Source organism: Marmota marmota, unplaced genomic scaffold, assembly GCF_001458135.2.
Source record: "Marmota marmota marmota unplaced genomic scaffold, marMar, whole genome shotgun sequence".
NCBI lineage: Eukaryota > Metazoa > Chordata > Mammalia > Rodentia > Sciuridae > Marmota > Marmota marmota.
Genome location: NW_026000130.1, coordinates 1,605,696 through 1,631,119, shown reverse-complemented (window position 1 = coordinate 1,631,119; position 25,424 = coordinate 1,605,696). Strand labels below are relative to the sequence as shown.

At 38.5% G+C, this 25,424-nt stretch overlaps 1 protein-coding gene across 1 annotated transcript in view; it reads right to left on the bottom strand.

Moving 5' to 3' along the window:
* The window catches only part of Ttc28 (tetratricopeptide repeat domain 28), a 583,072-nt gene that overhangs the window by 270,152 nt on the left and 287,496 nt on the right, over positions 1-25,424 (bottom strand). Inside the window, exon 5 of the mRNA XM_048784881.1 lies at positions 4,708-4,855. Coding sequence (XP_048640838.1) covers positions 4,708-4,855 — 148 coding nt within the window. The remainder of the gene's footprint in view (positions 1-4,707; positions 4,856-25,424) is intronic.

Sequence of the window (25,424 nt, the reverse complement as noted above, 5' to 3'; positions counted from 1 at the left end):
TACATGAAATAGTCAAGGTCAAACCGGCTCCATAAGAACAAAAAGGCCCTTCCCAACACTGACTGATCCATGGGTATGGGTTTTTGAAATGTAAAGGCTTTAAGAGTTTAAGGTAAACAAAGTCACGTTTCCTGACACGTGAAGAGCTTGTAGGGATGTAGTAGAGGCCAGCAAAACAACCCACCGAGCTGAGAGACATGTGATCCTCATTACTTCTGAGGTGCACATTCACTCACGTATTAACATTTCTGAATTGGGGATTCTGTATCCTGAACTTAAGGGTGCGTGACTCACGATGGTTTGCCACTACATCTAAATAGGCCTAAAAGATCTCTTTCAATATATACAAATAAAAAGTGAGAAGCAAGGACCTTGTCAGCATTTAATCAGCAGTGTCTTCTTCTTTCTTGGTAATATATAAAATAATGAGACAGCTTCCAAGCCAGAGTTCTTAGAACCAGTAGAAGGTGCCATGTGATCCTAAAGGGAAGGTATGGGGAGGCTCCTCAGAGGAAGCAATGTCTGCAGGAAACAGGACATAATGGAAAACACAGTGTTTTTCAAGAACAGCAGGGGGTTAGCTGGGATACCTGGAGAGGAGAATAAAAGGGAGCAAGCTGTCTAATGCTCAGGCCTGAGAGAACTTCTCAGCGAATGTTCACATGCAGAACCTGGTGTACTGGGAAGTGTTCCTTCTGCCACCACAACACAAGAGCAGGTTAACACTGCTGCTGCCTCCCCTCCTCAGTGAGACTCTGGACATCATCTGCAAAGCAGAAGGCCCCCTATAGAGCTGCCTTCGTAGGGCCTGGCCTGTGCTACCATCTACCTCTACAGAGGAGCACTGCGCACAGCGGGGCAGGGCCCTTGCTCAGCCAGTGGACTGGCAAATGGCAGTGCTGGAATTAGATCCCACCCTTGTTGGCTGGGAGGAAGCCTGAGTTTTTCACACAGCATTTCAAAAATAGGCCTCCTGTGAAAGGTGCATCTAAAAGAAAGTCAGAGGGCAAGGGTCCACTGAGGGTGGACATCAGGCCAATAAAAGGTGAGCCCCGCTCAACCTGAGAGAAAAGTTTATGCATTCAACAGCCATTTTCTATGGGCATTTTATAAAAGCAGCTTCCTGGGATCCTCTAGAGCTGTTAGAAACACAACAGGTGACAGCCCATAAATGTAATTGCCTTTAGATCACTAAATTAACAAAAGGAGAGAAAATACACACAAGAGAACCCTCAGCAAGAAGCCGCCCTGCATCTTTAGAGGAACAAATAAAGGCAAACTCAATCTCGATTTCTAATTGTCTTATTAAATCCACGGTCGGCAGCAGTAGTGTGCTACAGCCCCCAACTCTGCTCAAACATCGACCAGATCCTGTGACCTGAAACTGCTGAAGGACCAGCTAAGAAGAAATGGAAAATATCAAAGGGTAAGTTGAGAAATCATGTGAGTACCAGTTTATATCTCTACTTACTTTTATATTTCTGTTAATGATTTAAGGGAAATACATTGTATACGATACTGTAACCAAATGCACAAAGAGAAATAGTTAAACTGACAGCCACTTTGTGAACATGAGTCACACTGTAAAAATAAAGCAGATTTAATTCACTGAGAAATATGGGAAATAATAACAATAAATTAAGTTAGTTTTCATATAGATAAATATAGTATTTGTATAAATATAGCAAACAGAGTATATTAATATACATTGGTTCCGCCTTAACAAAAATGAAATCTTAAAACTTCCAGACTGACCCACCATAGAAACACTGTGTTGGTCCTGGAAGTTCTGTTTGCTTTTATAAGATCCTGGACTAGGGAGTTTTCTCTGATGCATTCAAGAATTACAAAACAGCCGGGCACGGTGGCATACTCCTCTAATCCCAGTGGCTTGGGAGGCTGAGGTGGGAGGGTCGAGAGTTCAAAACCAGCCTCAGCAATTTAGCAAAACCCTATGTCTAAATAAAAACATAAAAGGGGGTAGGGATGTGGCTCAGTGGTGGAGCATCCCTTGGTTCAATCCCCAGTACAAAAAAAAAAGAATTACAAAATAAAAACAATACATACACAGAAAAGACCTACCTATGAAGTGTCCAGATCCCTTAGCCATGTGACATTGGGGAAAACATATAAAGATACAGGAAGGTGGGCTGTGTCTGTAGCTCAGTTGGTAGAGCGCTCTCCTAGCACATGTGAGGCACTGGGCTCGATCCCCAGCACCATATTAAAAAAAAAAAAATGAGATAAAGGTATTGTGTGTCCATCTACTATAAAAAAATTTTTTTAAAGATGCAGGAAGGTAAAATAAATGGTGGGTAAATAAACCAGCAGCAGGTGATGATAGATTTTGTAAATTACAATCACATGACAAAAAAGAGGTCATTAAGATGTCAGATGACCAGTAGAGGAGAGGAAGAGCAACGGGGAGGGACTGGCGGTGGGAAAGGAAGCACTGGGGACTGAAATGGAGCATATTACATTCCGTGTGTGTGATTAGGCCAAATGAACCCCACTACCATGTATAACTGCAATGACTAATAAAAACAGTTTTAAAAAGATATAGGATGATGTGCAGAACAGCAGTGTGCAAAGCAACAGCCTATAAAATGTTAAGAGAAGCCCACCTGGAGTAGATACAGTGGTAAAGGCAACGCTAAAAATAAACCAGATAAATTAAATTGCCTTAAGGGAAGAGGAGAAAATATTGAAGCGCTCCAGGCACCTGGAAGAAGCAGCCTTCTCCAGGGTCAGCCTTAGGTCACTCACTGTAAGACACAAAGAAGTGGCACAGAAAACCCTAAGGGTGACAGCAGCTCTGAGCTATTTTTCTCAGTGCAGGGAAGATTTCCTTACATTTATCTAAACAAATTGCTTCAAAGGAAAAACTATAAGTTTGATTCTGCTGATAGCAACACATTCACTCCAATATTCTAAGGCAGCAGCACAAACACCTGAATAAAGAAGTGATATCCTCATGAACTAAATAAAATATCCCATGTATATTCTTTGTGGGGGATTTAAGGAGAGGATGGGAAAACGCTAGAAAAAAATATACAAGAGAGACAGGTTGGTTTTTGTCGTCAGTCCCTCCCCTCCCCGCCCCCAGCTCTGGAGCTCCAAAGCGCATCTGCTCTGAGTCAGAGTTTATTAACAGCAGGTCCCACAGTGGGAGAAGCCATTAGGTTCCTGCAGCAAAGACTCGGCTCTGTATGGCTTATAAAGTTGCATGAAGGGAGGTTTTCTTACCACATTTTTTTCTAAAACACAAAATCCCTAACTTTCAGGAAAAAGATGTTTTACAGATATGAATCGTCCAGAGACCATACGAGCAGCATTGAGTCCATCACACTTTTATTTAACACATATTTTGAGCCAAGTACGATAGTAGTCAGTATAATAAAACCATCTAATGCTACATTTCAAAACTAGATAAAATGTCAAATTATACTACCATTGAAATTTTTAGGTTTATTCTCCCATATGAAAAATTCAAAAGTGCATCATTTTTGAGTCAAAAACAGAGTTCTGCTTGACATAACCTAATTAGGGTCAGACATTAGCTGTCTTCTGTATGCCATGACTACGCCTTAGTGACTCCGTTGCCACTTAAAGACAACAACTGGTACAAGCTTTCAGTCAAATATTCCCAACAGCTCATTCCTCAAAAATCAATGTTCCCAGGCTGGGGGTGTTGCTCAGTAAAGGTAAAGCACTTGCCTAGCATGAGCAAGGCCTTAGGTTCGATCCCAGCAACGCAAAGAAGAAAGGAAAAAACAAAAAATCAATGTTCCTCAAAATGAAGCCAATCTATTTGGGGCCAGAAAGCTACTCTAACCTTTACAGTACCATTTTCATTCCCTTCGCTTGTTTTTCCAGAATACTGGTTACAATAAAGTAGAAAAAATAACAGAGAAAAATAAATATAAACTATAGTGTCTATTCATCTTGTTTTGCTCTCTCTCCTTTTTTTTTTTTTTACACAACGCCTTTACTTTTATTTGTTTTTATTTTTATGTGGTGCTGAGGATTGAACCCAGGGCCTCGCACGTGCTTGGAAAGTACTCTAGCGCTGAGCCACAGCCTCAGCCCCTCTCTCCTTTTAATTCAACATAATCTCTTATTGCTCCTCTGTAAAATATTAGATACCACCTCTCGTTAGGTACACATTCTCTTTTAGGAAACAAAAGAATGTCTAATATCTTCAGTTATTTATTTCTAGAAGGTATATTGGTTCATCTGAAGAAATCAATTTACTATTAGAGGCATTGTGGTTTAGAATTACAGAATCTCAGAACTACAAAAAATAAAAAAGAAAATTATTTAAAGAACCATAAACTCTGAAGAAGTGGTCAACTCATGGTCATGTAGTTAGTTAATGAAAAATTGAAGAATATATTCCATGTCCAGGCCAGTGGTCTTCCATACTCTTCTGCCTCATTAACGTCAATGACTGGCTGTGTGTCTTGATCTTCCTTTGTGTAAGATGTCAGATCTTAGCCAATCTGAGACCACCCTCTCGTCCCACCATCCTGGAGATTGAACCCAGGCCCTGGCCCAGGCTAGGCAATCGCTCTACCACTGAGCCACACTCCCAGCCCATTAAGTTTTATATCTTATCAATTTCTTGTCCCTGAGCCTAAAGTCTTAGAAGGTTACAAATGTTTAACTTTAAATTAAGATCAGACCAAGTACTTTCATCATATTTACCTCTCATGGGAGATTTCATGGCGGCTTCTACCATCCCCACCAGAAGCTGGAGGCTCTTGGGGTCTTGAGCCAGTCCAGAAGCGAAGGCTGCCAGGGCATCGGCATGACGTCCAAGGTACTGGAGGGCAACACCCTGTCGGAAGTATGCCTGGAAACAGAGGAGGACAATGCGGGTTACCCAGGGGGCTGACTGGGGTTCTGCAGTAGAATAAACAGGTTAGCAGAACCAAAGTGGATGGCCTCAGTCCAAAAAGAAGACAGGCGGTTGGTAACCAAATGAATTGAGTTCTTCTAAGATCATCAAATGTGAGCATCCTCACTTTCAGAACTTTCATTCTTTTTACTTTTGGGACACTTCTTTTTTTTTCTGAGGGGTGCTGGGGAGAACTCAGGGGCACTGGACCACTGAGCCACATCCCCAGCCCTGTTTTGTATTTTATTTAGAGACAGGGTCTCACTGAGTTGCTTAGCACCTCACTGTTGCTGAGGCTGACTTTGACCTCAGGATCCTCCTGCCTCAGCCTCCCCAGCCGCTGAGATGACAGGCGAGTGCCACTACGCCCAGCTGGGACACTTCTTAATTTTATCACATTCCTTGGCATTTACCCCCATACTAAAAATATATTTTAAAAATCTTCTATACCATCTTTAATTCCATAAGCCCCTGAAGGAGAGTTCTTTATCTCTTTCCAAAGTATCTGGTACAGTGCATAATAAGTAAGAGAGAAATTCAACTTATTTTGAATTTTCTCCCTTCTGTAATTAAAAGGAAAAAATATCAATTTGTGATTACTATTAAGATAATTTTAATAATGAGTAACATAACATGCTTATGTACTTTTTAAAAAATATTTTTGTTACTGTTAATAGAGCTTTATTTCATTCATTTATTTATATGTGGTGCTGAGAATCAAACCCAGTGCCTCACACATGCTAGGCAAGCGCTCTGCCTCTGAGCCACAACTCCAGCCTCTGCTTATGTACTTTTAACGTTGTGTTTCAGATGCAGTATTTTAAAAATTACTTAAAATATGTTTTTTCAAAAATCAACTTAAAGTGGATCAAGGAACTAGGCATTAGACCAGAGACCCTGCCCCTGATAGAAGAAAGTGTAGGCCCAACTCTCCATCATGTCAGCTTAGGAACTAACTTGACAAGACTCCTAAAGCACAAGAAGTAAAGTCAAGAATCAATAAACAGATGGGATCAAACTAAAAAGCTCCTTCACAACAAAGAAAACAATCAAGAATGAGAAGAAAGAGTCTATAGAATGGGAGAAAATCTTTGCCACCTGCACCTAAGAAAGAGTATTAATCTCCAAGATACATAAACAACTCAAAAAACGTAAAAAACACACACACCAAAAAAACAAAAAAACAAAACAAAACCTAATGATGCAGCCACATCAGTATTTATAGCAGCTCAATTTACAAAATGGGAAACCCAGGTACTTCACAGAAGAAAATATAAAAATGGTCAACAAATATATAAAAATGGTCTAGCAATTAGAGAAATGCAAATTAAAACTCACTCCAGTCAGAATGGCAACAATCAAGAAGACAAGTAACAATAAATGTTGTCGAGGATGTTGGGGAAAAAGCACACCCATACATTGCTGGTGAAACTACAAATTGATGCAACCACTCTGGAAAGCAGTATGGAGATTCCTCAGAAAACTTGGAATTGGACCACCATTTGACTCGGTTATCCCACTCCTCAGCATATACTCAAAGGACTTAAAATCATCATCCTACAGTGATGCGGCCACTTCAGTATTTATAGCAACTCAATTTACAAGAGTCAAGCTATGGAGGCAACTTAGGTGCCCTTCAACAGATGAATGGATAAAGAAAAATGTACATATATATAAGGGACTCAGCCATAAAAAAGAATGATTTTATGACTTTTGCTGTTAAATGGATGGATCTGGAGACTATCATGGAGACAAAATAAGCCAGTCCCCAAAAAAACCAAAGGTTGAATGTTCTCTCTGATATGTTGATGCTAACACTCAGTAAGAAGGAGAGGGAAAAATAGAAGTTCATTGTATTAGACAAAGGGGAATGAAGGGAAGGGAGGGGGATGAGAAATAGGAAAGACTAAAGAATGAATCAGACACAACTTTCCTATGTACATATATGAATACATGACCAGTGTAACTTATCATGTATAACCACAAGAATGGGATCCTAATTAGAATAGTCATACTCCATGTATGTAGAATATATCAAAATACATGCTACTGTCATGTATATCTAAAAAGAACAAAATTTTAAAAATCACTTAGGAGCGTAAAAGGAAAAAAAATGTGTGCTTTGCTTAAAAACGGTTTTTGTCCGCTGTATCTTTTAACTGGATTAGTTTTAAAACTAGTATAATCATCTGTGATGATAGTAAAACATTCCCCCTTATAGATAACTGAAGAAAGGATAAGTAAGTTAAGAAAATATTTAAACTGAGAATTTAAATATTTGAATTTTAGAATAGTTTTAAAAAACTGCAGTTTGTGGCCAGGCACAGTGGTGCACCCCTGTAACCCCAGCAGCTCGGGAGGCTGAGGCAGAAGGATTGCAAATTCCAAGCCATCCTCAGCAAAAGCAAGGTGCTAAGCAACTCAGTGAGACCTTGTCTCTAAATAAAATACAAAATAGGGCTGGGGATGTGGCTCAGTGGTTGAGTGCCCCGACTTCAATCCCTGGTACTCCAAAAAAGAAAAGAAACTGCAGTTTGTTTTCAAGTACACAGAGTAAAACCAAGTATATGGACAACATGTTACAGTATGTAACCAGCAAAGGGCCCTGTACCCAATTAAATAATGCATTAAAATGACATATTATTAATGCATTCATTGCTTATATGACAACATCTGCTTCTAAAATAGTTGGCTTCCTATTCCTTCTAAACATTCTTACAATACTGTTTATGACATAAACTTAACCTTTTCAGTCCAACATACTTAAGACATTTTCACTATTTGTACTCATGGAATCTAAATGAAGTTTCAAACTCTTAAAACTACTACTCAGTAAGCTTAGCATATAATTTTACATCACATGTACACACAACACAGAGAATAAGAGAGTAAGGACCGTTCATGTTTGCAGAATTTATTCACTTATTCCATTTTTATAACAATACTTTAAGCAAGACAATGCTATTCAGGGCTCCCATTAAGAAGCAATCCATAATGCAATGAATACTCAAATTATTACAGGCTATTCAGGCCTCTGTTAGTTAAAACTATCAGCAGCTGTTAAAACTCAGACCCAGAAAGACAATAACCTGTAAATGCACTTTCATTACTAATTCATAAGATCAATCGTTTCCCTGGTCTCAGCCTTTGTTTTAATCTTTAATGTGTTTACAGACATTTTTCATTTACCCCCTTCATTTCACATTTTAGGTGGTTTCTATAATCCCAAAAGTAATACACAGTATGTTCCAACTCAAAACAACTATAGTTTATATAAGTCTAGAAGTGTTCTATTAAAGCTTAACTAAAAATGTATATTTATATACATATGTACATATATTCATATATAAATATACCAAATGCCTATAAACTGATTACTATTTACAGAACAAGACAAATGGTATCTGTAGTGATTGATTTTGTGTAGAATGTTCTATTAGAAACACAAAAATCTTAAATTACTCTCAATTTTGATGATTTCTTGCATTTGTAAAATAAAGTTTTACACATGTCCTACTTCACTGAGATAGCAGCTGATTTCTCTGTCTGCCAAGTATCACCACTGAAATGGAGATTTACCTACCCCTAAGGGGTTAGCAAAGTTCACACTCTGGTCTCAAGTTCACACAGCAGCATGTTTTATTTTCTTAGGACACTCAGAAACTGGATAATAAGGGAGAAGAGAAGACCATGCCTTTCACAATCTTGGATTCCCTTTCTTCAGGAAAGATTTCTAAAGGTTTTCCTATGCCCTTCCTGGATTCCCCAATCCAGCTTCAGAAGAGCTCACCTATCAAAAGCTCAGCTGTTTCCCCTTAAGGATCTGACCAGCCCCACTCCAGACTCCATGAAGCTCTCCCAACTATCCCCATGCTTTATTCATTATATGCACAAACAAATGTTGAATAAAATTACTTGTCTGTATTTGAGTGAGAGATACACCACTGGAATTCAAGTTGTTGCTGATAAAACCTAGATTGTGGGTTATGGTGATAGAATAAGTGAACTTAGTACAGTAGCTGACACAGAGTAACTACTTGATTAAATGAGCTATTTTCATTATTAGTTATCTTGGTGAGAACACGTAATTTTAGACTAACAGAACATAAAGGGATTCCAATAAATACTTTCAGTATTCAATCCTATCATTGCTTCATTTATTTCTTCTCTTGCTCCAACCAGGGAGAGAAACGACATAATTAGCAACCAGGAAACTACAGAATCAAGACCCCTCATTGTTACAAGGCTTCCAGACAAATCTAAACCACCTCACTAAAAGTCACTGGTGTTATCAAGTCTTGGGAGACAGAGAAGCCACCAGGATCCTCTGCCAGCTTCCTCCAAAGTCAAGGTTAAGATGTGCTGAGATTGACAGCTGTTTATCAGAGCTTCAAGAGAATTGTCATGACATCCTCCAGCCAATCAGCTCCCCACCTACTGGTTCCTGCTATTAATGTGGCTCTTGCCATCACAGCTTTCACAGGAAGCCACTTCATGGGGAGAAGGGCAAATGTTGACAGCAGATGCAGTGTCCGTGCAGCATGCCACAGGAAACTGAAGCCTTTGAGGCAGGACTAAATACCTGGTGCCTGGTCAACCTCAGAAGCCTACCACATACACACCACATGTGGGCACTAGTAATGTCACAGAGGGAGAAGGAAGAACATGGTTTAACTACTGAGAATACCTGTACCCTGAGAACAGCAGTTCTCAATTGAAACCTCAGCCTGAAAGAAGATGTTTACAGAGAGAAGGTGATACTCCAGACTAAAGGTGGGATACCTGGTCCTGCAAGTGTCCTGTGGTCATTGGTTTATTTTTGTTGTTCTTGTTCACCAAAAAGAAACCGCAGTGATTATTCTGCATGCCACTAGTGACCTTACAAATAAAAGAAGGCAACTGATTATGAGATTAAGTTTCCATTCCTTTCTTCCTCCCTTCAATTGCCATTGCCTAAATCTCCCATGCCAGGCACTCTAACACACAGGACAAAGAAACAAAAGTCAGGACTCGCACCCTCATGGTGCTCACAGTCTAGAGGGGAAGAATATAAAACCTATAAATGTCTTGACTGCCAGCTTCAGTAAATTCTAACTAATAGTAACTGTTGCTGTAATATTTCAGCAGTAACAAAAATGTAGTGATGACTAAAGTATTTACAGCCTCTTGTTAAAATTGTTAGTATTATTAGCATTTGCTTTTTATTAAGTAGATGTCCCCAGGGTTGAAGTAAAAACGCTCAAAGACGAAACATTTACAACTGTAAACTAGGCACCTCACCAGTACCCTGGAAATAGTGCAGGACCTTTAAGTCTTCACTCCTAACACTCCATTGACTCCAGAATGTCACTAACCCCAGTGACAACCTAACTCTCTACTCCCCCCTGGTCCATTGAACCATAAGGCAAACTACTCTGCACAGGGACACGGGCAGACCAAACATGTAACTCTATATACAATGTGTGATCATCTTAACTATACTTATTGTTAAGGGTGTGTATTCATATGAACAATGAATAATCTGCTACTTAGTGCCAGCATTTGCAGATTATCTGCCTTTTGATTTGGATTTAATCTGCACTTTCAGATGCACAACCTACATTTTACAAATATTCACAACCTGCATTTTACAGTTGGAATTTCAACTTTTTTTTATATATCTTCCAGAGAAGAATTCTCTCTAATTAGAAGACTGTGGTATACCTGTAGCCAGTGTAAACTTTCCTCATTATTACCAGCTTTTTCTGACAATGTTTGTAAATCATATGACTTTTTAACTAAATTTTCCCTTATTATCTTATTTTTAAAATGAATAGAAATGGAGAAAATAGAAATGCTGATTCTAGTTTTTGAAAAGCAGCAGCATTGCTTTGTAATTTAACACAAGTGGGGTCAAAAATGAAAATGATTATAGGATGTCAAAACCAGGAAACCTTTGGCATCACTGTATGCACACAAACAACAACGCTCAATTGTGATGGCAAAGGATAAAATTAGAGAGTAGGTGAAAAATGACTTTAAAAAGAAAGGCATGATTTGAGATTGTATTTTTAGTTCTCTGGGATTAACACTCCTCACTTGCTGAACATACGTCTCCCATTTGATATTTGCATATTTAGTATTTTACATAGTTAACTTTCATATACTTTTTCAGGAATGCATTATGTGAGTAAATAAAAGACTGCTTGCATCACATGAAACAGATGCTAATCATGAGCAAACTGTAAATATACACATATTAGCTACCATGAAAGTTGTTATTTTTTACATATTATATATGTAGCGTGTCTCCTGTAGCCAGTGAGCACTTGAAATGTGGCTGATATGACTAAGAAACTAAATTTTAAGTTTTATTTTGATTACATAATTTAAAGAGCCACAGTGGCCAGTAGCTACTGTATTTGATAGTGCAATGGAGAGTTTGGTCTTCCTGTAACAATTAGCCTATGAACACATATCTAAATGGGAAGAAACTGAACAGGTAACAAGTGAAATAACTGGAGAACATCTCATCTGGAGCCACACACATTAGTCCCAAGACAGCTGTTGGTAAAAGAGGAAGAACATCTAAGGCTGAAGGGGACCCTGACCTAGTTACTCCATAGCCATACATCTCTGACCAGGTCACTTGATGGCACCAAATCTTATGTTTCATTTCCACATACAGCAAGGATGCTAACATGACCTCAGTGGGTTGTGATGATGGCTGCTAGCTGATGTGAAATGGAAGACACAAAGGCAGCACTTCACAAGTACTCAGCTGAGCCCAGTGTCTCACTAACTGTGTCACTTGCAGTTGGGCATTTGCTATTTGGTCAGGTGGGCCATCTGCTTCCCAGCTTACACATTATAAATTGCCTTTTCTTTTTATTTATTTATTTATTCTAATTTGTTTTACATGACAGCAGAAAGCATTTCAATTCATAGTACACATATAGAACACAATTTTTCATGTCTCTGGTTATACACAAAGTAGAGTCACACCATTTGTATCTTCATACATGTACTTGGGTAATGATGTCCATCTCATTCCACCATCTTTCCTACCCCCATAACTCCCCCCTGCCCCTCCCTCCCCTTTGCCCTATCTAGAGTTCCTCCATTACTCCCATGCTCCCCACCATCTCTATTATGGATCAGCATCCACATATCAGAGAAAACATTTGGCATTTGGTTTTGGGGATTCAATTACTTCATTTAGCATAATATTCTCTTCCACCCATTTACCTTCAAATGCCAGGATTTTATTCTCTTTTAACAATGAGTAATATCCCATTATGTATATATACCACAGTTTCTTTATCCATTCATCAACTGAAGGGCATCTAGGATGGTTCCATAGTTTAACTATTGTGAATTGAGCTGCTATAAATATTAATGTGGATGTGTCCCTGTAGTATGCTGTTTTTAAGTCCTTTGGGTATAAATTGAAGAGAGGGATAGTGGGTCAAATGGTAGTTCCAATCCAAGTTTTTCAAGGAATCTCCATACTGCTTTCTAGATTGGCTGCACCAGTTTGCAGTCCCACCAGCAGTGTATGAGTGTGCCTTTTCCTTCACATCCTCACCAACACTTGTTGTTGTTTGTATTCTTAATAGCTGCCATTCTGACTGGAGTAAGATGAAATCTTAAGAATAGTTTTGTACAAATCGCCTTTTCTAAAATGGACCAGGGGCTGACAAAATTAAGCACAAAAAATTAATGATCATGATGATCACCTTGAGTCACTGAGGACATAGTTCATGTATATATGTCATCATCTGTTTTACAGTAGATGATACATTTGAAATAAATTTCTCAACCAAAATTGTTTTTTAAATGTTTACACTCTGTTGATTGAGAAGGCTTCAATGACATAGTAAGTTTATTATTTGGAACAAACATTAAACTCAAGTTAAATAAGGTACTTTGGCCTGGATGGAAAAGAAGGAAAGGGCTGGTGAAAAGTATGAGACCAAAAATATATCTGTAGGAATATGAAGCTCTCTTTCCTTTCAGAGACTTTACCCTGATACACTGATTATTAGAATTATTACAGGGTTTTCTGAGGCCCAAACCTGACACAAATTTTAGCATTAAAATAGTACTGCCATATCAATATGTTATCCTGTTTTACTCCATATATGTAGTTATTTATTTTCCAAACCTTTCTAAATTCTAATTTATTGAACAGCTATTCTAGGCAGACATAGAGCTGGGTTCTTTCCATAGTTTATCAATGGCCCTTATACCACCCTGCAAGAAGTTCTGATGACGACCATTGCAAAAGAGAAGGTTATGAAATGTACCCCAAATCACACAGCTACGAAGTGACACAATCCTGCTGGCAGTCCTCTCTCCTTCCACTATTCCACAGTACCTCTTTGATAAAAGAACTAATGGTGTGCAATTAACCTCTAACCCAGCTTTCTGTGTGGGAATTCTTACACTTGTAAAATTCAACCTATAGAGGCAAAAATGAAGGAAAATCAGAAATGACACAGAAAATTTATGAACATGAATATTTAATCTCTATTCCATTAGCAACCGTTGATTGTAGAACAATTTTTAATGAATTGGATGGAGGGAAAATTCATTTCATTAACCTTTCATATAAAGGTATTATTATTGAACCAAACAGGCCACTGTACTTGCAACTCAGTTCGATGTTAATTAGATTACAGGCATGAGGCTTTAAATCAAAGGAAAACAAAAGGAGCCATCAGCAAGCTTCTCAGCCAAGGCTTGCCTGCTTGCTGGCTGGCTACAATACAATTTGCTGTGCTTCTTTTATCTTCTGATATTTTCAAGTGAGTTTTCTCTTGCTTCTATTTGCTGACACTTTATATTAAAAATGAAATAAAATAAAACCTTGAGAATCAGCAGAGAACACATTCTTCCTGTGGCAATGTGTTTTACCTGCCCAGCTGGGAGTAATCATTCCTCCTTCTTCTATTTCTTACTTTTTTTTGTACTGGTCTGTCTTATTGTATGCCGAAAGCACATGTAAGAGATCGGGGGCTATTTTAGAAAACACTGTTATTTAGTTTGGAACCCAGAGTCAGAGGACCAAATGGCCTAAACAGAATGTTCTAACCAAATCTGCAGCTGTGAATTGTTTTTCTGTTCAGTGTTGGCTTTTGGTATGTTCAGAATCAATTTCTAAAGGAAATCTGCTCTCAGTTCTCATTGTTTCATATCATATCAGCCTTTTCTATTCCCCAAATTAGTTATAAACAAAATCTTTCAAAAGTGTTACTAAGGTGACACACTTATGAGAAAATTTAATCATATTTTAAAAAGGAATCAGAAATTTGATAAGAAATTAAAGATGAAATGCCAACCAGGAGTTAAATAACTAAGTAGGTGTCACTTTCTAGCACTGGAGAGATTCCCAACGTTAGAGTTCATGTCAGATTATAAAGTGTGCCTACATCATCTGGAGTTTCTCTTCTAAACTTTAAAAATAAACAATGAAAGAAGTCTGCAGCCCCTCGAGCCACAGTTCTGAACTTTCCATATCTCATGCTCTCTTTCCGTGGGTGTGGCATAGGAAGTGTGTAATGTCATGCCAAGAAGAAAACCAGGGAATTTCCTGAACATGCTCCAAGAAATCATCTGGTTTCAGCATGAGTTCTGTGCCCTTGCCCTACCAATCTTCCCTCCACCCCAGAACACGGAGAACGTGTGCTTCCACACACACGTCTGGTTCTGGGGAATGCAGTAAGACCAGAAGCAAAATGGAAAAACCGAATGGTGGGCCCAGAACAGCAGATTAGGAAACACACTGACGCCAACCACGTGGGAATTAAAGCAGCCTGATTCTCACTGTTGAAAAAAAACATGGCATCGTGCCTACCATAATGTAGCTATACCCAAACCATACCAGATTAGTGGAATCCACTCCTTCCAGAAGCAGTCTATGAAAAGCATATGCATCGGTGCTGTACAGTGGGGTCATAGGTGCGATGTGTGAGGCTTCCTTGGGCAGATGAAAGTCTACCATGGTGGTTTACCCCTTGGGTCGACTCTCTGACTACCAACTCTTACTTTTTTATTCAAATTCTAATCCATAGCATTGTACCAGGGAGAAGCACAAAGCCACCCATCTTCTACAATGTCAAAGTTACTTAGTTTTGGGGTCAGAATATTTTTTAATAAATGAACTTTATTTTTGGAGCAGTTTTAGATTCATAGTGAAATTGAGCAGTAAGTACAGAGAGTTCCTGCAAACCACTTCTTGCTCACGCACGACCATCCTGCACCACAGTGGAACACTCCTTATCATCTGGGGAGAAATATTTTTTATATAAAAACGACAGAACAAAATGAAAAGATCACACAATATTTGAAAACAGAAAATATAAAGAAATGCTCATCTCCACTCCTCCCCAACCCAAATCCTTTCTGACTTTAGGTATTTGGGAAACATAGTTTGTGAAATGCTGCCTACACCACTAGCAACCATAGCTTTATTAACTGCTTCCATTGTTGACCAGCAGTAAGATCCCCAGGGCAGGTGCATGTGGGAGAGGGACATGAACAGGGTGGCAGGAGCAACCTGAGAGGGCAAGGCTGAAAGGAAAACATGTATGACTAAAAACACTTGCATGAAGAATTCCCTAGAGTTTTTCCAAATGGTAAACTTCCCAACCTACCTCTTTTCCCAACTTTTTCCACCAAATACAATGAACTATACCCTCAGGGCGTCTTTCTGAAGAGTAAACCAGCAACAGAGTTCCTGTTTGGTTTTAGTTTTTTGTTTTGTTTTGTTTTTCTCTCTCATCTGTTTTCACCCAGCTTGACTCCAAAGACAGGCACTCCCTGAGTGCACTGAAGGGCACCAAGAAAAGCCTTCTCCTTTTGGTCAGAGAAAGGGGACTCCTACGGGTCAGGAGGAATGGCGAAAGCCCTGTGATTTTAAAATCTCTGTCCACTCTCTCCCAGCCCACACCCCAGGTAGGCAGTGGTGGCTGCTGGGCAGGGGCCTGCAGTTCCGAGGAAGAGGACCTCCTCACTGGCCCATGCAGTTGTGGTCTCAAGAGTGCAATGCCTTCCCCGCTCTCTCTTGTCCCCCTCACTGCTGGATGTAGTCACAGGATCACAGGGCAGCACAGGGAACTGGAGTCCTAGCTGCCAGTGGTAGACAGGGAAGGGGCAGGTAGAGAGCTGGAAAGTGTCAAGAGAGGACCTAAAGAGGGAGCTTAGGAAAGTCATCCAATACGGTGCCACAGGCGTTGAGCACTAAGCTACAGGAGAGACCAGCACTCAGTCCCCGAGGGGCCAGCACATGAAGATCAGGTCCGAGTACAGCAATGCATTTCTGAAAACAAGAGACATTGGAACTAAAGTCCACTAAGTAGGAACTGTAGGCTGAATCTAGCCAGGTCAATTGTTAAAACAAGCGAAATAATAACTACATTCTTCTTAAACTGTAAATAAGATGTACAGACTCATAAGAAAATACCAAAACATCCAAGATATAAACCACAATTACTTGACCTATGAAGAGCTAGGAAAATCTCAACTCACAGGAGATCAGACAACTAACATATAAATGCAGAGAAGACACAGAGATGAACATGATCACAAGATTTTAAAGTGGTTATTATAACCGTGCTCCAATAATAGGGGCAAATGCTCCTATGCAAACTGCAAGAAACACTCAAGAGAGAAAGAAAAGATACCGAGAAAAATTCTAACATCAAAACATAACAGGAAGGGGCTGGGGTAGGGCTCAGTGGTAGAGCACTGTGCAGCATGTGTGAGGCTCTGGGGTTTATTTTCAGCACCACATGGAAATAAATAAACAATAAAGGTCCATCGACTACTAAAAATAAAATAAAACAAAAACATAACAGGTTGGATAAAATATTATGGGATGGGCTTAGTAGCAAGATGAAGATGACAGAGAAAGGAAAGGGAGAAGACGGATGGAGCAAGAAAATTTTAAAAAATTATGACTAAAATTTTCCTGCATTTTCCTGAAACCTAAAGATGCAAGGAACTCAGCAAACTCCAAACAGGATGAACCCACAGAAGTGCATGCCAAGCCAATCTACAGTCCAACTAGTGAAGCTAAAGATAAAGAAAAACAATTTGAAAGCAGCCACATAAAAGTCACATTTACAAAGAAGGGGAAAATAACTCAAATGATCAAATGATTGGTTTTTTTAAAAATATTTTTTAGTTGTTTATAGATCTTTATTTTATCTATTTGTACGCAGTGCTGAGAATCGAACCCCGTGCTTCACACAAGCCAGGCAAGTGAGCTATCGCTGAGCCCCAGCCCAGCCCCTGTGTGTGTGTGTGTTTTAAAGAAAGCACAGAGGCAGTAGAAAAGTATTTTTGAATTGCTGAAAGCACTGTCACCCAGGAATACTACATCCAGTGATAGCATCCTCTGGGAATCATGATGGAATAAAGACATGAGATGAGGGGCTGGGGATGTGGCTCAAGCGGTAGCGCGCTTGCCTGGCATGCATGTGGCCCGGGTTCGATCCTCAGCACCACATACAAACAAAGATGTTGTGTCTGCCGAAAACTAAAAAAAAATATAAATATTAAAAAAAAATTCTCTCTCTCTCTCTCTCTAAAAAAAAAAAAAGACATGAGATGAATGAAAATTAAGGGAATAAGAAGACCTGCTACAAAAGAAAAGCTAAGAAAGGTCTTCAGACACAAGAGAAATACTAGAGGAAAAAATGGCAATGCAGGAAGTCTAAATAAAATAAACAGATGGCAAAAGAACTTTCAAAAGAGATAATATATGCCCATTTACAGCCAATATGATTATATTACATAGATAATCCCAAAGATTTGGCAAAAAAACTCCTAGAATTAATAAATGAATACAGTAAGGTTAGTGGATACAAGGTCAACATATAAAAATCATCTGTATTTCACACTAGCAAGGAACAGTTAGAAATGGAAATTTTAAAAACACTAGCTTCAAAAAATGAAATAGTTAAATGTAAATCTAACAAAAATGTGTATAGGATGTTCACACTGAAAACTAAAAAAATTCTCACTTAAAAAAAATCAATGAAGACCTTACATAAATAGGGAAATAGCATGTTCATGAACTTAACAACCGAATGTAATTATAATGTCAATTCTCCCCAAAGCAAAGTAATGCCACTAGATTCAACACAATCCCAGTGAAAATCAAACAAGGTCTTCATGTATATATATAGAGACAACTAAGTATTAAAAAACATGGAATCGAGCATGGTGGGGAACTCCTGTGATCCTAGGAACTTGGAAAGCTGAAGCAGAAGAATCACAAGTTCCAGAGCAACCAGGGAAACTGTGAGACCCTGTCTCAAAATAAAAAATAAAAAGGGCTGGGGATGTGGCTCGTAGTAGAGCACCCCTGGGTTCAACCCCCAGTAACACAAAAAAGGGAAGTGAAAAGACAATATTCAAAATTCCCATTTTGAATACTTGTAAGTCATATATGTAATAAGGTTCTAGCATCCAGAACCCTTACAACTCAACAACAAAAAGACAAACCCTAAGGATCAGAAGAGACTTCTTTCCAAAGAAGATATACGAATGGCCACAAACACATAAGACCCTCAACACCAGTACCCAGGAGAGAAATGCAAAGCAAACTCCCAACGAGATACCATTTCACACCCACCAGGATGGGAATAATTTAAATTTTTTAAATTAAAATGGGGCCAAAAGGTTGGCAAGGGTGTGGAGAAATTGGAAACTTCATACATTACTGTGGGAACATAAAACAGTTTAGTCATGTACAAAACAGCGTGGCAGTTAACCCTAGAGGGGTTAGAGTGTAGATTGGTGGTAGAGCATGTGCTTAGAATGATATTTCTGATACCCAATGCAAAAATAAGTAAGTAAATAAACATAGAATTACCTTACAAACCAGCAATTCTGGCCCCAAGTATATCCCTAAAATAATTGAAAACAGGGAATCCAATACTTTTCACATTTACATTCATAGCAACATTATTCACAACATTCAAATGGTGAGAAATAATACAGTGTCCACCAGTGGATGAAAGAATAAATAAAATGGGGGCTGGGGATGTGGCTCAAGCGGTAGCGCGCTCGCCTGGCATGCGTGCGGCCTGGGTTCGATCCTCAGCACCACATACAAACAAAGATGTTGTGTCCGCCGAAAACTAAAAAATAAATATTAAAATTCTTTCTCTCTCTCTCTCTCTCTCTCTCTCTCTCTCTCCAAAAAAAAAGAATAAAATGTAGAATATACACATAGGTAAATATTATTTAGCCATAAAAATGAATAAATTACTGTTACATGCTGCATAAATGAAAGAACTCACACACAAAAGGTCACAAACATAGGACATTATCGGAGTTAGGTGCATCCATAGAAATGGAAACAGACTGGTAGTTGCCAGGGATTAGACAGATGAACTGGAAACTCAATGGGTACAGAGCTTTCTCTTTTGAGGTGATGAAATGTTTGAAACCAGACAGAACTGGTGCTAAAATTTGGGTCCTGAATGTCCATGTCCCCAAAGGCCCATGAATTAAAGGAAGTAGTAAAACCTTTAGGAGGTTGGGCTAGTGAAAGGAAGTTAGGTCAATGTGGGGGGGACATGCCTTTGAAAAGGACACCAGAACCCCAACTCCTCCACATCCTCCCTCTCTTTTGCTTCCCTCCCACCATGAGATGAACAGCCTCCTCTGCCACATGCTCCAGCCATGATATACTGTGCCACATAGATCCAAAGCAACAGGACCAAGTTGCCATGGACTGAAAACTCTTAAACTATAAGCCACATAAAGCTTTCCTCCTTTTCAGTTTATTGTCTGAATTATTAAGTCATAGTGACAGAAAGCAGACCAATGCAGATGGTATTTGCACAATATTGTGAATGTACTAAATGCCACTAAATTGTTCACTTTAAAATGGTTATTTTTTAAATTTTTTTAGTTATACATAGACATTATATCTTTATTTTGTATTATTTATTTATTTTATGTGGTGCTGAGGATCCAACCCAGTGCCTCACATGTGTGAGGCAAGCACTCTACCACTGAGCCACAACCCCAGCCCTAAAATGGTTAATTTTATGTTGTATGAATTTCAACATTAAAAAAATAATAAAACAAAGCACAACCCATAAAGAAAATTTGATAAATTAGACTTTCTCAAAATTCAAAGATTTTGCTCTGTGAAAGACATGTTAAGAAGATAAAGCATCAACATACAAATTAGAAGATATTTGCAAAGCATATACTTGAAAGAGGATACATACCCATTATACATAAAGAACTCTGAAAATTTAATGGTTAGAAAAATACTTTTTTCTTTTTAATTGGCAGGAAATTTGGGCACTTCAACAGAGAGGACACTTGGATGGCAAACAAGTACATAAAACACTGTTCAATTAAGAAAATGCAGGGTTGGGGCTGTGGCTCACTGGTAGAGCACTCGCCTAGCACGTGTGAGGCACTGGGATTGATCCTCAGCACCACATAAAAATAAATAAATAAATAAAAATTTAAAAAACAAAATGGAAATAGAAAGCAATGTAATATTACCACTATGTGTCTATTAGAATAGCAAACAAACAAACAAACAAAAAATAATGATAATATCAAGTATTGATGAGAATCAGAGTAACTGGAACTCATATACTGCTAGTGGAATGAAAATTTTTAGAAACAAATTGTTTTTTTCTCACTAAGTGAAATTTAGACTTATCTGTGATCTGGCACTCCCATTCCTACGTATTTATCATAGAAAAATAACAACTTATGTTCATGCAAAATCTCTACATAAATGTTTACATCAGCTTCATTCATAATTTTCTCCTTCAAATGTCCTTCAGTGGGTGAGTGGATAAACATGCTTTATGCATACAATGGAACAGTACTCAGCCACAAGAAAGAATAAGCTATTGATGCCTGCATCAACTCAAAGGCATGATGGTGTGGTGTCAAAAGAAGACATGTTGTATTACTTCATTTATATGACATTTTGGAAAGACAAAAGTATAGTACTCAGGGCAGGGGTTGTAGCTCAGTGGAAGAGTGCTTGCCTAGCATGTGTGTGGCACTGGGTTCTATCCTCAGTACCAATAAAAATAAATAAAATAAAGGTATTGTGTCCATCTATCATTAAAAACATTATATATATTATTATAAATATTATATATCATATAATACAAAATCTCTACATATATATTATATGTAGAATCGGTGTGAGGCACTGAGATTTATATATACATAGTACTCAGTGGTTGCTGGGGCCAAGGGGAAGGGAAAGCCTAACAATAAAGGGAGTTCTGGAGGTATTGGAACTCTTCTTCTGTTTCTTTTTTTTTTAATTTATTATTATTTTTATTTATATATAACACCAGAATACATTACAATTCTTATTACACATATAGAGTACAATTTTTCAGATCTCTGGTAGTATACAAAGTATATTCATACCAATTCGTGTCTTCATACCTGTACTTTGGATAATAATGCTCATCACATTCCACCATCATTAATAACCCCATGCCCCCTCCCTTCCCCTCCCTCCCCTCTGCCCTATCTAGAGTTCATCTATTCCTCCCATGTTCCCTCTCCCTAGCCTCCTTATATCAGAGAAAACATTCGGCAGTTGTTTTTTTTGTGACCGGCTAACTTCACTTAGCATTATCTTCTCTAACTCCATCCATTTACCTGCAAATGCCATGATTTTATTCTCTTTTAATGCTGAGTAATATTCCATTGTGTATATATGCCACATTTTTTTATCCATTCATCTACTGAAGGGCATCTAGGTTAGCTCCACAGTTTAGCTGTTGTGAATTGAGCTGCTATAAACATTGATGTGGCTGTGTCCCTGTAGTATTCTGTTTTTAAGTCCTTTGGGTGGAGACTGAGGAGAGGGCTAGCTATGTCAAATGGTGGTTCCATATCTTAATTCTAGTGGTAGCTGAACGAATAAATGTGTTAAAATTCAAAGACCTATATGCACACAAGTCAATTTGACTGGGAAGATCAGGGAAATAATGGTGACAGTTGTCCAACTTTGGGAATGTACTTAATGGCACTGAATGGTATGTGTGGAAATGGTAAATTCTGTGTCACACATATTTTTTCATGGCACTGGCCTGCAACCTTGTTATTTTTACCAATGAGTCAGTTGAGAGGCAGATGCTTGTTACAATGGAAGACTAAGAACAAAGACTCCTTTCCTCACATGTATCCTTTGAAGCGCTGGCAGCTCTATGACAGCAAGGTCAAGGCACATGCTCAGAGCTTTCTGACTGACTTCTTGGCAAGTTTGTTTAACTTTTTATTTTTCAAATCTGATGTTGTTACACACATTTAAACCACTTGCAAATTTCTCCAAATTGGGTCAAATATAAACCCAGATAAAGCCAAGGAAGATAAACCTATAAACAACCATCCAGGCCTGTCAGGTTTATTTTTTGTTTTTTTGTTAGTTTAATTAAGGTGTTTTTAAAAACAAAATAATGGGGACTGGGGTTGTGGCTCAGCATGTGCGGGACCCTAGGTTCTATCCTCAGCACCACATAAAAATAAATAAATAAAATAAAGCTTTTGTGTCCAATTGCAACTAAAAAATAAATATTAAAAAAACCCAAAATATTGTTTTGGGCATTCAGTGAAAAGACTATATAACAACACAATGATGTGCTTTGTATAAAATAAATAACAAAACCATGGTGGAGGAAAATCATTTTTTATGTGAACATCATTTTCATATAAATGCATATTTTACATAAAAAGACAAATTAAATTATGAGATTATTAATAATGGATAGAAATGTATATTATCTCATTATTCACAGATTCTGTATTTGTGAATTTGTCTAAATACTAAAATTTATTTGTAGTTCTCAAATCAATTGTGGAAAATTTGAGTTTTGGGTTCCACATATCCCCCGCTGAGGTCAAACAAGCTGATGTTCTGCCTTCTTGTTTCAGCTCTCACACTGAAAACCAGTGTCCTTTTGTGGTGACTTTCACTTGGCAATGAAATGCTAACAGGAATTCTTAAACCCAAGAAGTCCATCGTGGGCCTTACGAAGTACATGTGAGGTAAGCTTTATTCAGACATGAGCTATAGTGCTCTTGGCCATGAGCTCAGTGTTAATGAACCAACAACATGTATTTAATCAGATAACATTAAACAGAAGCACACATAAAATAAGATTTTGTAAGCCAGACGTGGTAGGGCATGCTACAATCTCAGTGACTGGGGAGGCAGAGGAAGGAGGATTGCAATGTTGAGGCCAGACTAGGCAATTCAGACCATAGACCTTGAAAATAAAAAGTAAAAAGGCTGGAATGTAGCTCAGTGGTAAAGTGGCCCTGGGTTCAAACTCCAGTATCACAAAAACAAAAACAAAAACTTGGTTTTGTATTGATCAGCTGATAAAAATGAAAAGTGACTGAGGATCACAGGAACCGCACCCTGCGTTTCCCCTAGGAGCAGTGGTTCAGTATTTCCTAACTCAGTTTTGTAGACAGAATATAACCAGCAAGCATGACAGGAATCAAACTGTATGCTTTAAACAAAGGCAAGGAAAACCACTCTCCCCTTGTTCAGACTCCCAGTGAAGTGGCCACTGTGCAGGGCCTGCCAGCCATGGCCTCTCTCAGGGGTCCAGCACAGGAAGCAGCTGTAAGTAGCAGTTCAATGATTAAAACTAACCACACAGTGACTTGTCATTAAAAGTGCCTCCCAGTTCACCAACCCTCTTGAGGTGTTTTAAAGACTTCACTCTGTCTTTAATAAACACCTGCAAGACAGTTCTGTGCTAGATATCACCATTGAAAATTCAAGGAATAGGAGTTAGACATACTCATGTCCCTGGGCTACCTAGTGTTCATCTGTGGTCAAGAAACAAGCAGTAAACAAATACCCAGACACCCTCCCGCCCCAAAAAAGAACTGTAAAAGTTTAATAATGAAACAAAACATGTATATAATAAAGTATAATTGGGAAGTAAAGATACCTTATTTAAAAAGATGTTCAGAAAAGTTCCCATCTAAGCTGAGGGCGAGAGTGGTACAAAGTCAACCAAGAAAACAGCACTGCAGGAAGGGGGGCAAAGGCCTGAGACTGCAAATGGCATGGGATTTCCAGGGGATGCTGAGAAAGACAGTGCATCGGGAAAGGATGGCGTGAGATGGTCGTTTAGTTCTCACAACCACCTTGGAAGACAGTCTTTAGATGGGTTTCTCTTTTTAAACATGGGGCTGAGTTCAGAGAGGTAAAGAAACTTGCTCAAGTTGCACAGCTAGTAGCCAAGAATTCAATCTCAAGGCAGATGGATTCCAACATCTGTGTTCTTTACCTATAGCATACTGCCTCCTGTTTGTTCCCTGCTGGCCTTTGACTCACCCCCAATGACTCCTACCAACTGTGTATGTTAATATATATCTCTACACATATATATAACATAATATATATGAGAAAAATAAGTAAAGCACAGAAACCTAACAAACAGGATCTGAGTCAGTGAGTCCCGTTGAGATCTGCCGTCTCTCAGTCAGTGTACACGCCAGGATCTGATGCACTTCTACAGTCACCGCATACTGCTGACACGTGTTCAGTAATTACATTATCATCCCCATTACATCTCTATAACCCCTGCGTGCCAGGGCTTTCTCTCAATCACAAGCTAAAATTGCTTTCCTCTATGAGACATGAAAAGAAAATGGCTTTTATTTTACAAAAATGAGGTAAAGAGAGGGTAAAGTTCATGATATCTTCTCCTTGGCCATTACAGTTGTCCTAACAAGCAGTTCTGTTTTGCACATATTATTTACAGGCACTTTAATCCCAAATGTTCTGTGCCAGGGACTCAGGTTTCCCATTTTCTCCCTTTGTTTTTGTTTTCTTAGATAGTTATTTATGTGACTGTCCTCCTAACTAAATGGACCAATCTGGGCATAAACCATTTTCTCATTTTCTCTGCTTATAGGAAGGAATGGTTTATTTCAGCACTGCAGATAACATCTTGAGGTCTCAGGAGGATGACAAATTGAAACAGTCTCTTTCTTGCCTAACATTTCTTACCCAAGAGTCAAGTCATGATGTTGAGGAACAAATCTCTTCTCCTGACAATTTGCACTTATTTTCTTAATAGCTCTGCTAAGATTCAATGAATTTTAGTTTGCTTAGAGACTACTTAGTGCCTGCCAACAGGCGCAGGAAGCTTTTATTCATCAGCATAATGGTGCTATTGGTGACACTTTCTTATGAAATTATGACAGCAATTCCAAAAAAGAGAAAGCAGAGATGGGGCAAATGAATTCTCTTTCAAAAGAAGAAGAAGAAGAAGAAGAAACTATCAGAATAGCATAGATGTTCCTATATAACTAGAAACTGAATAAATTATTTTGATTCAGAAATTGTATTCAGGTATGATATCAACAGAGTTTAAATGACCTATTCCTAGGATTCTCTATATTTTGCAAAATCATTTTAAATCAAGCACAACTACCAAATACCACTGCATAATTCTATTAATAACTCACTCTTCACAGTGCTGCATATAGACAGTAATAT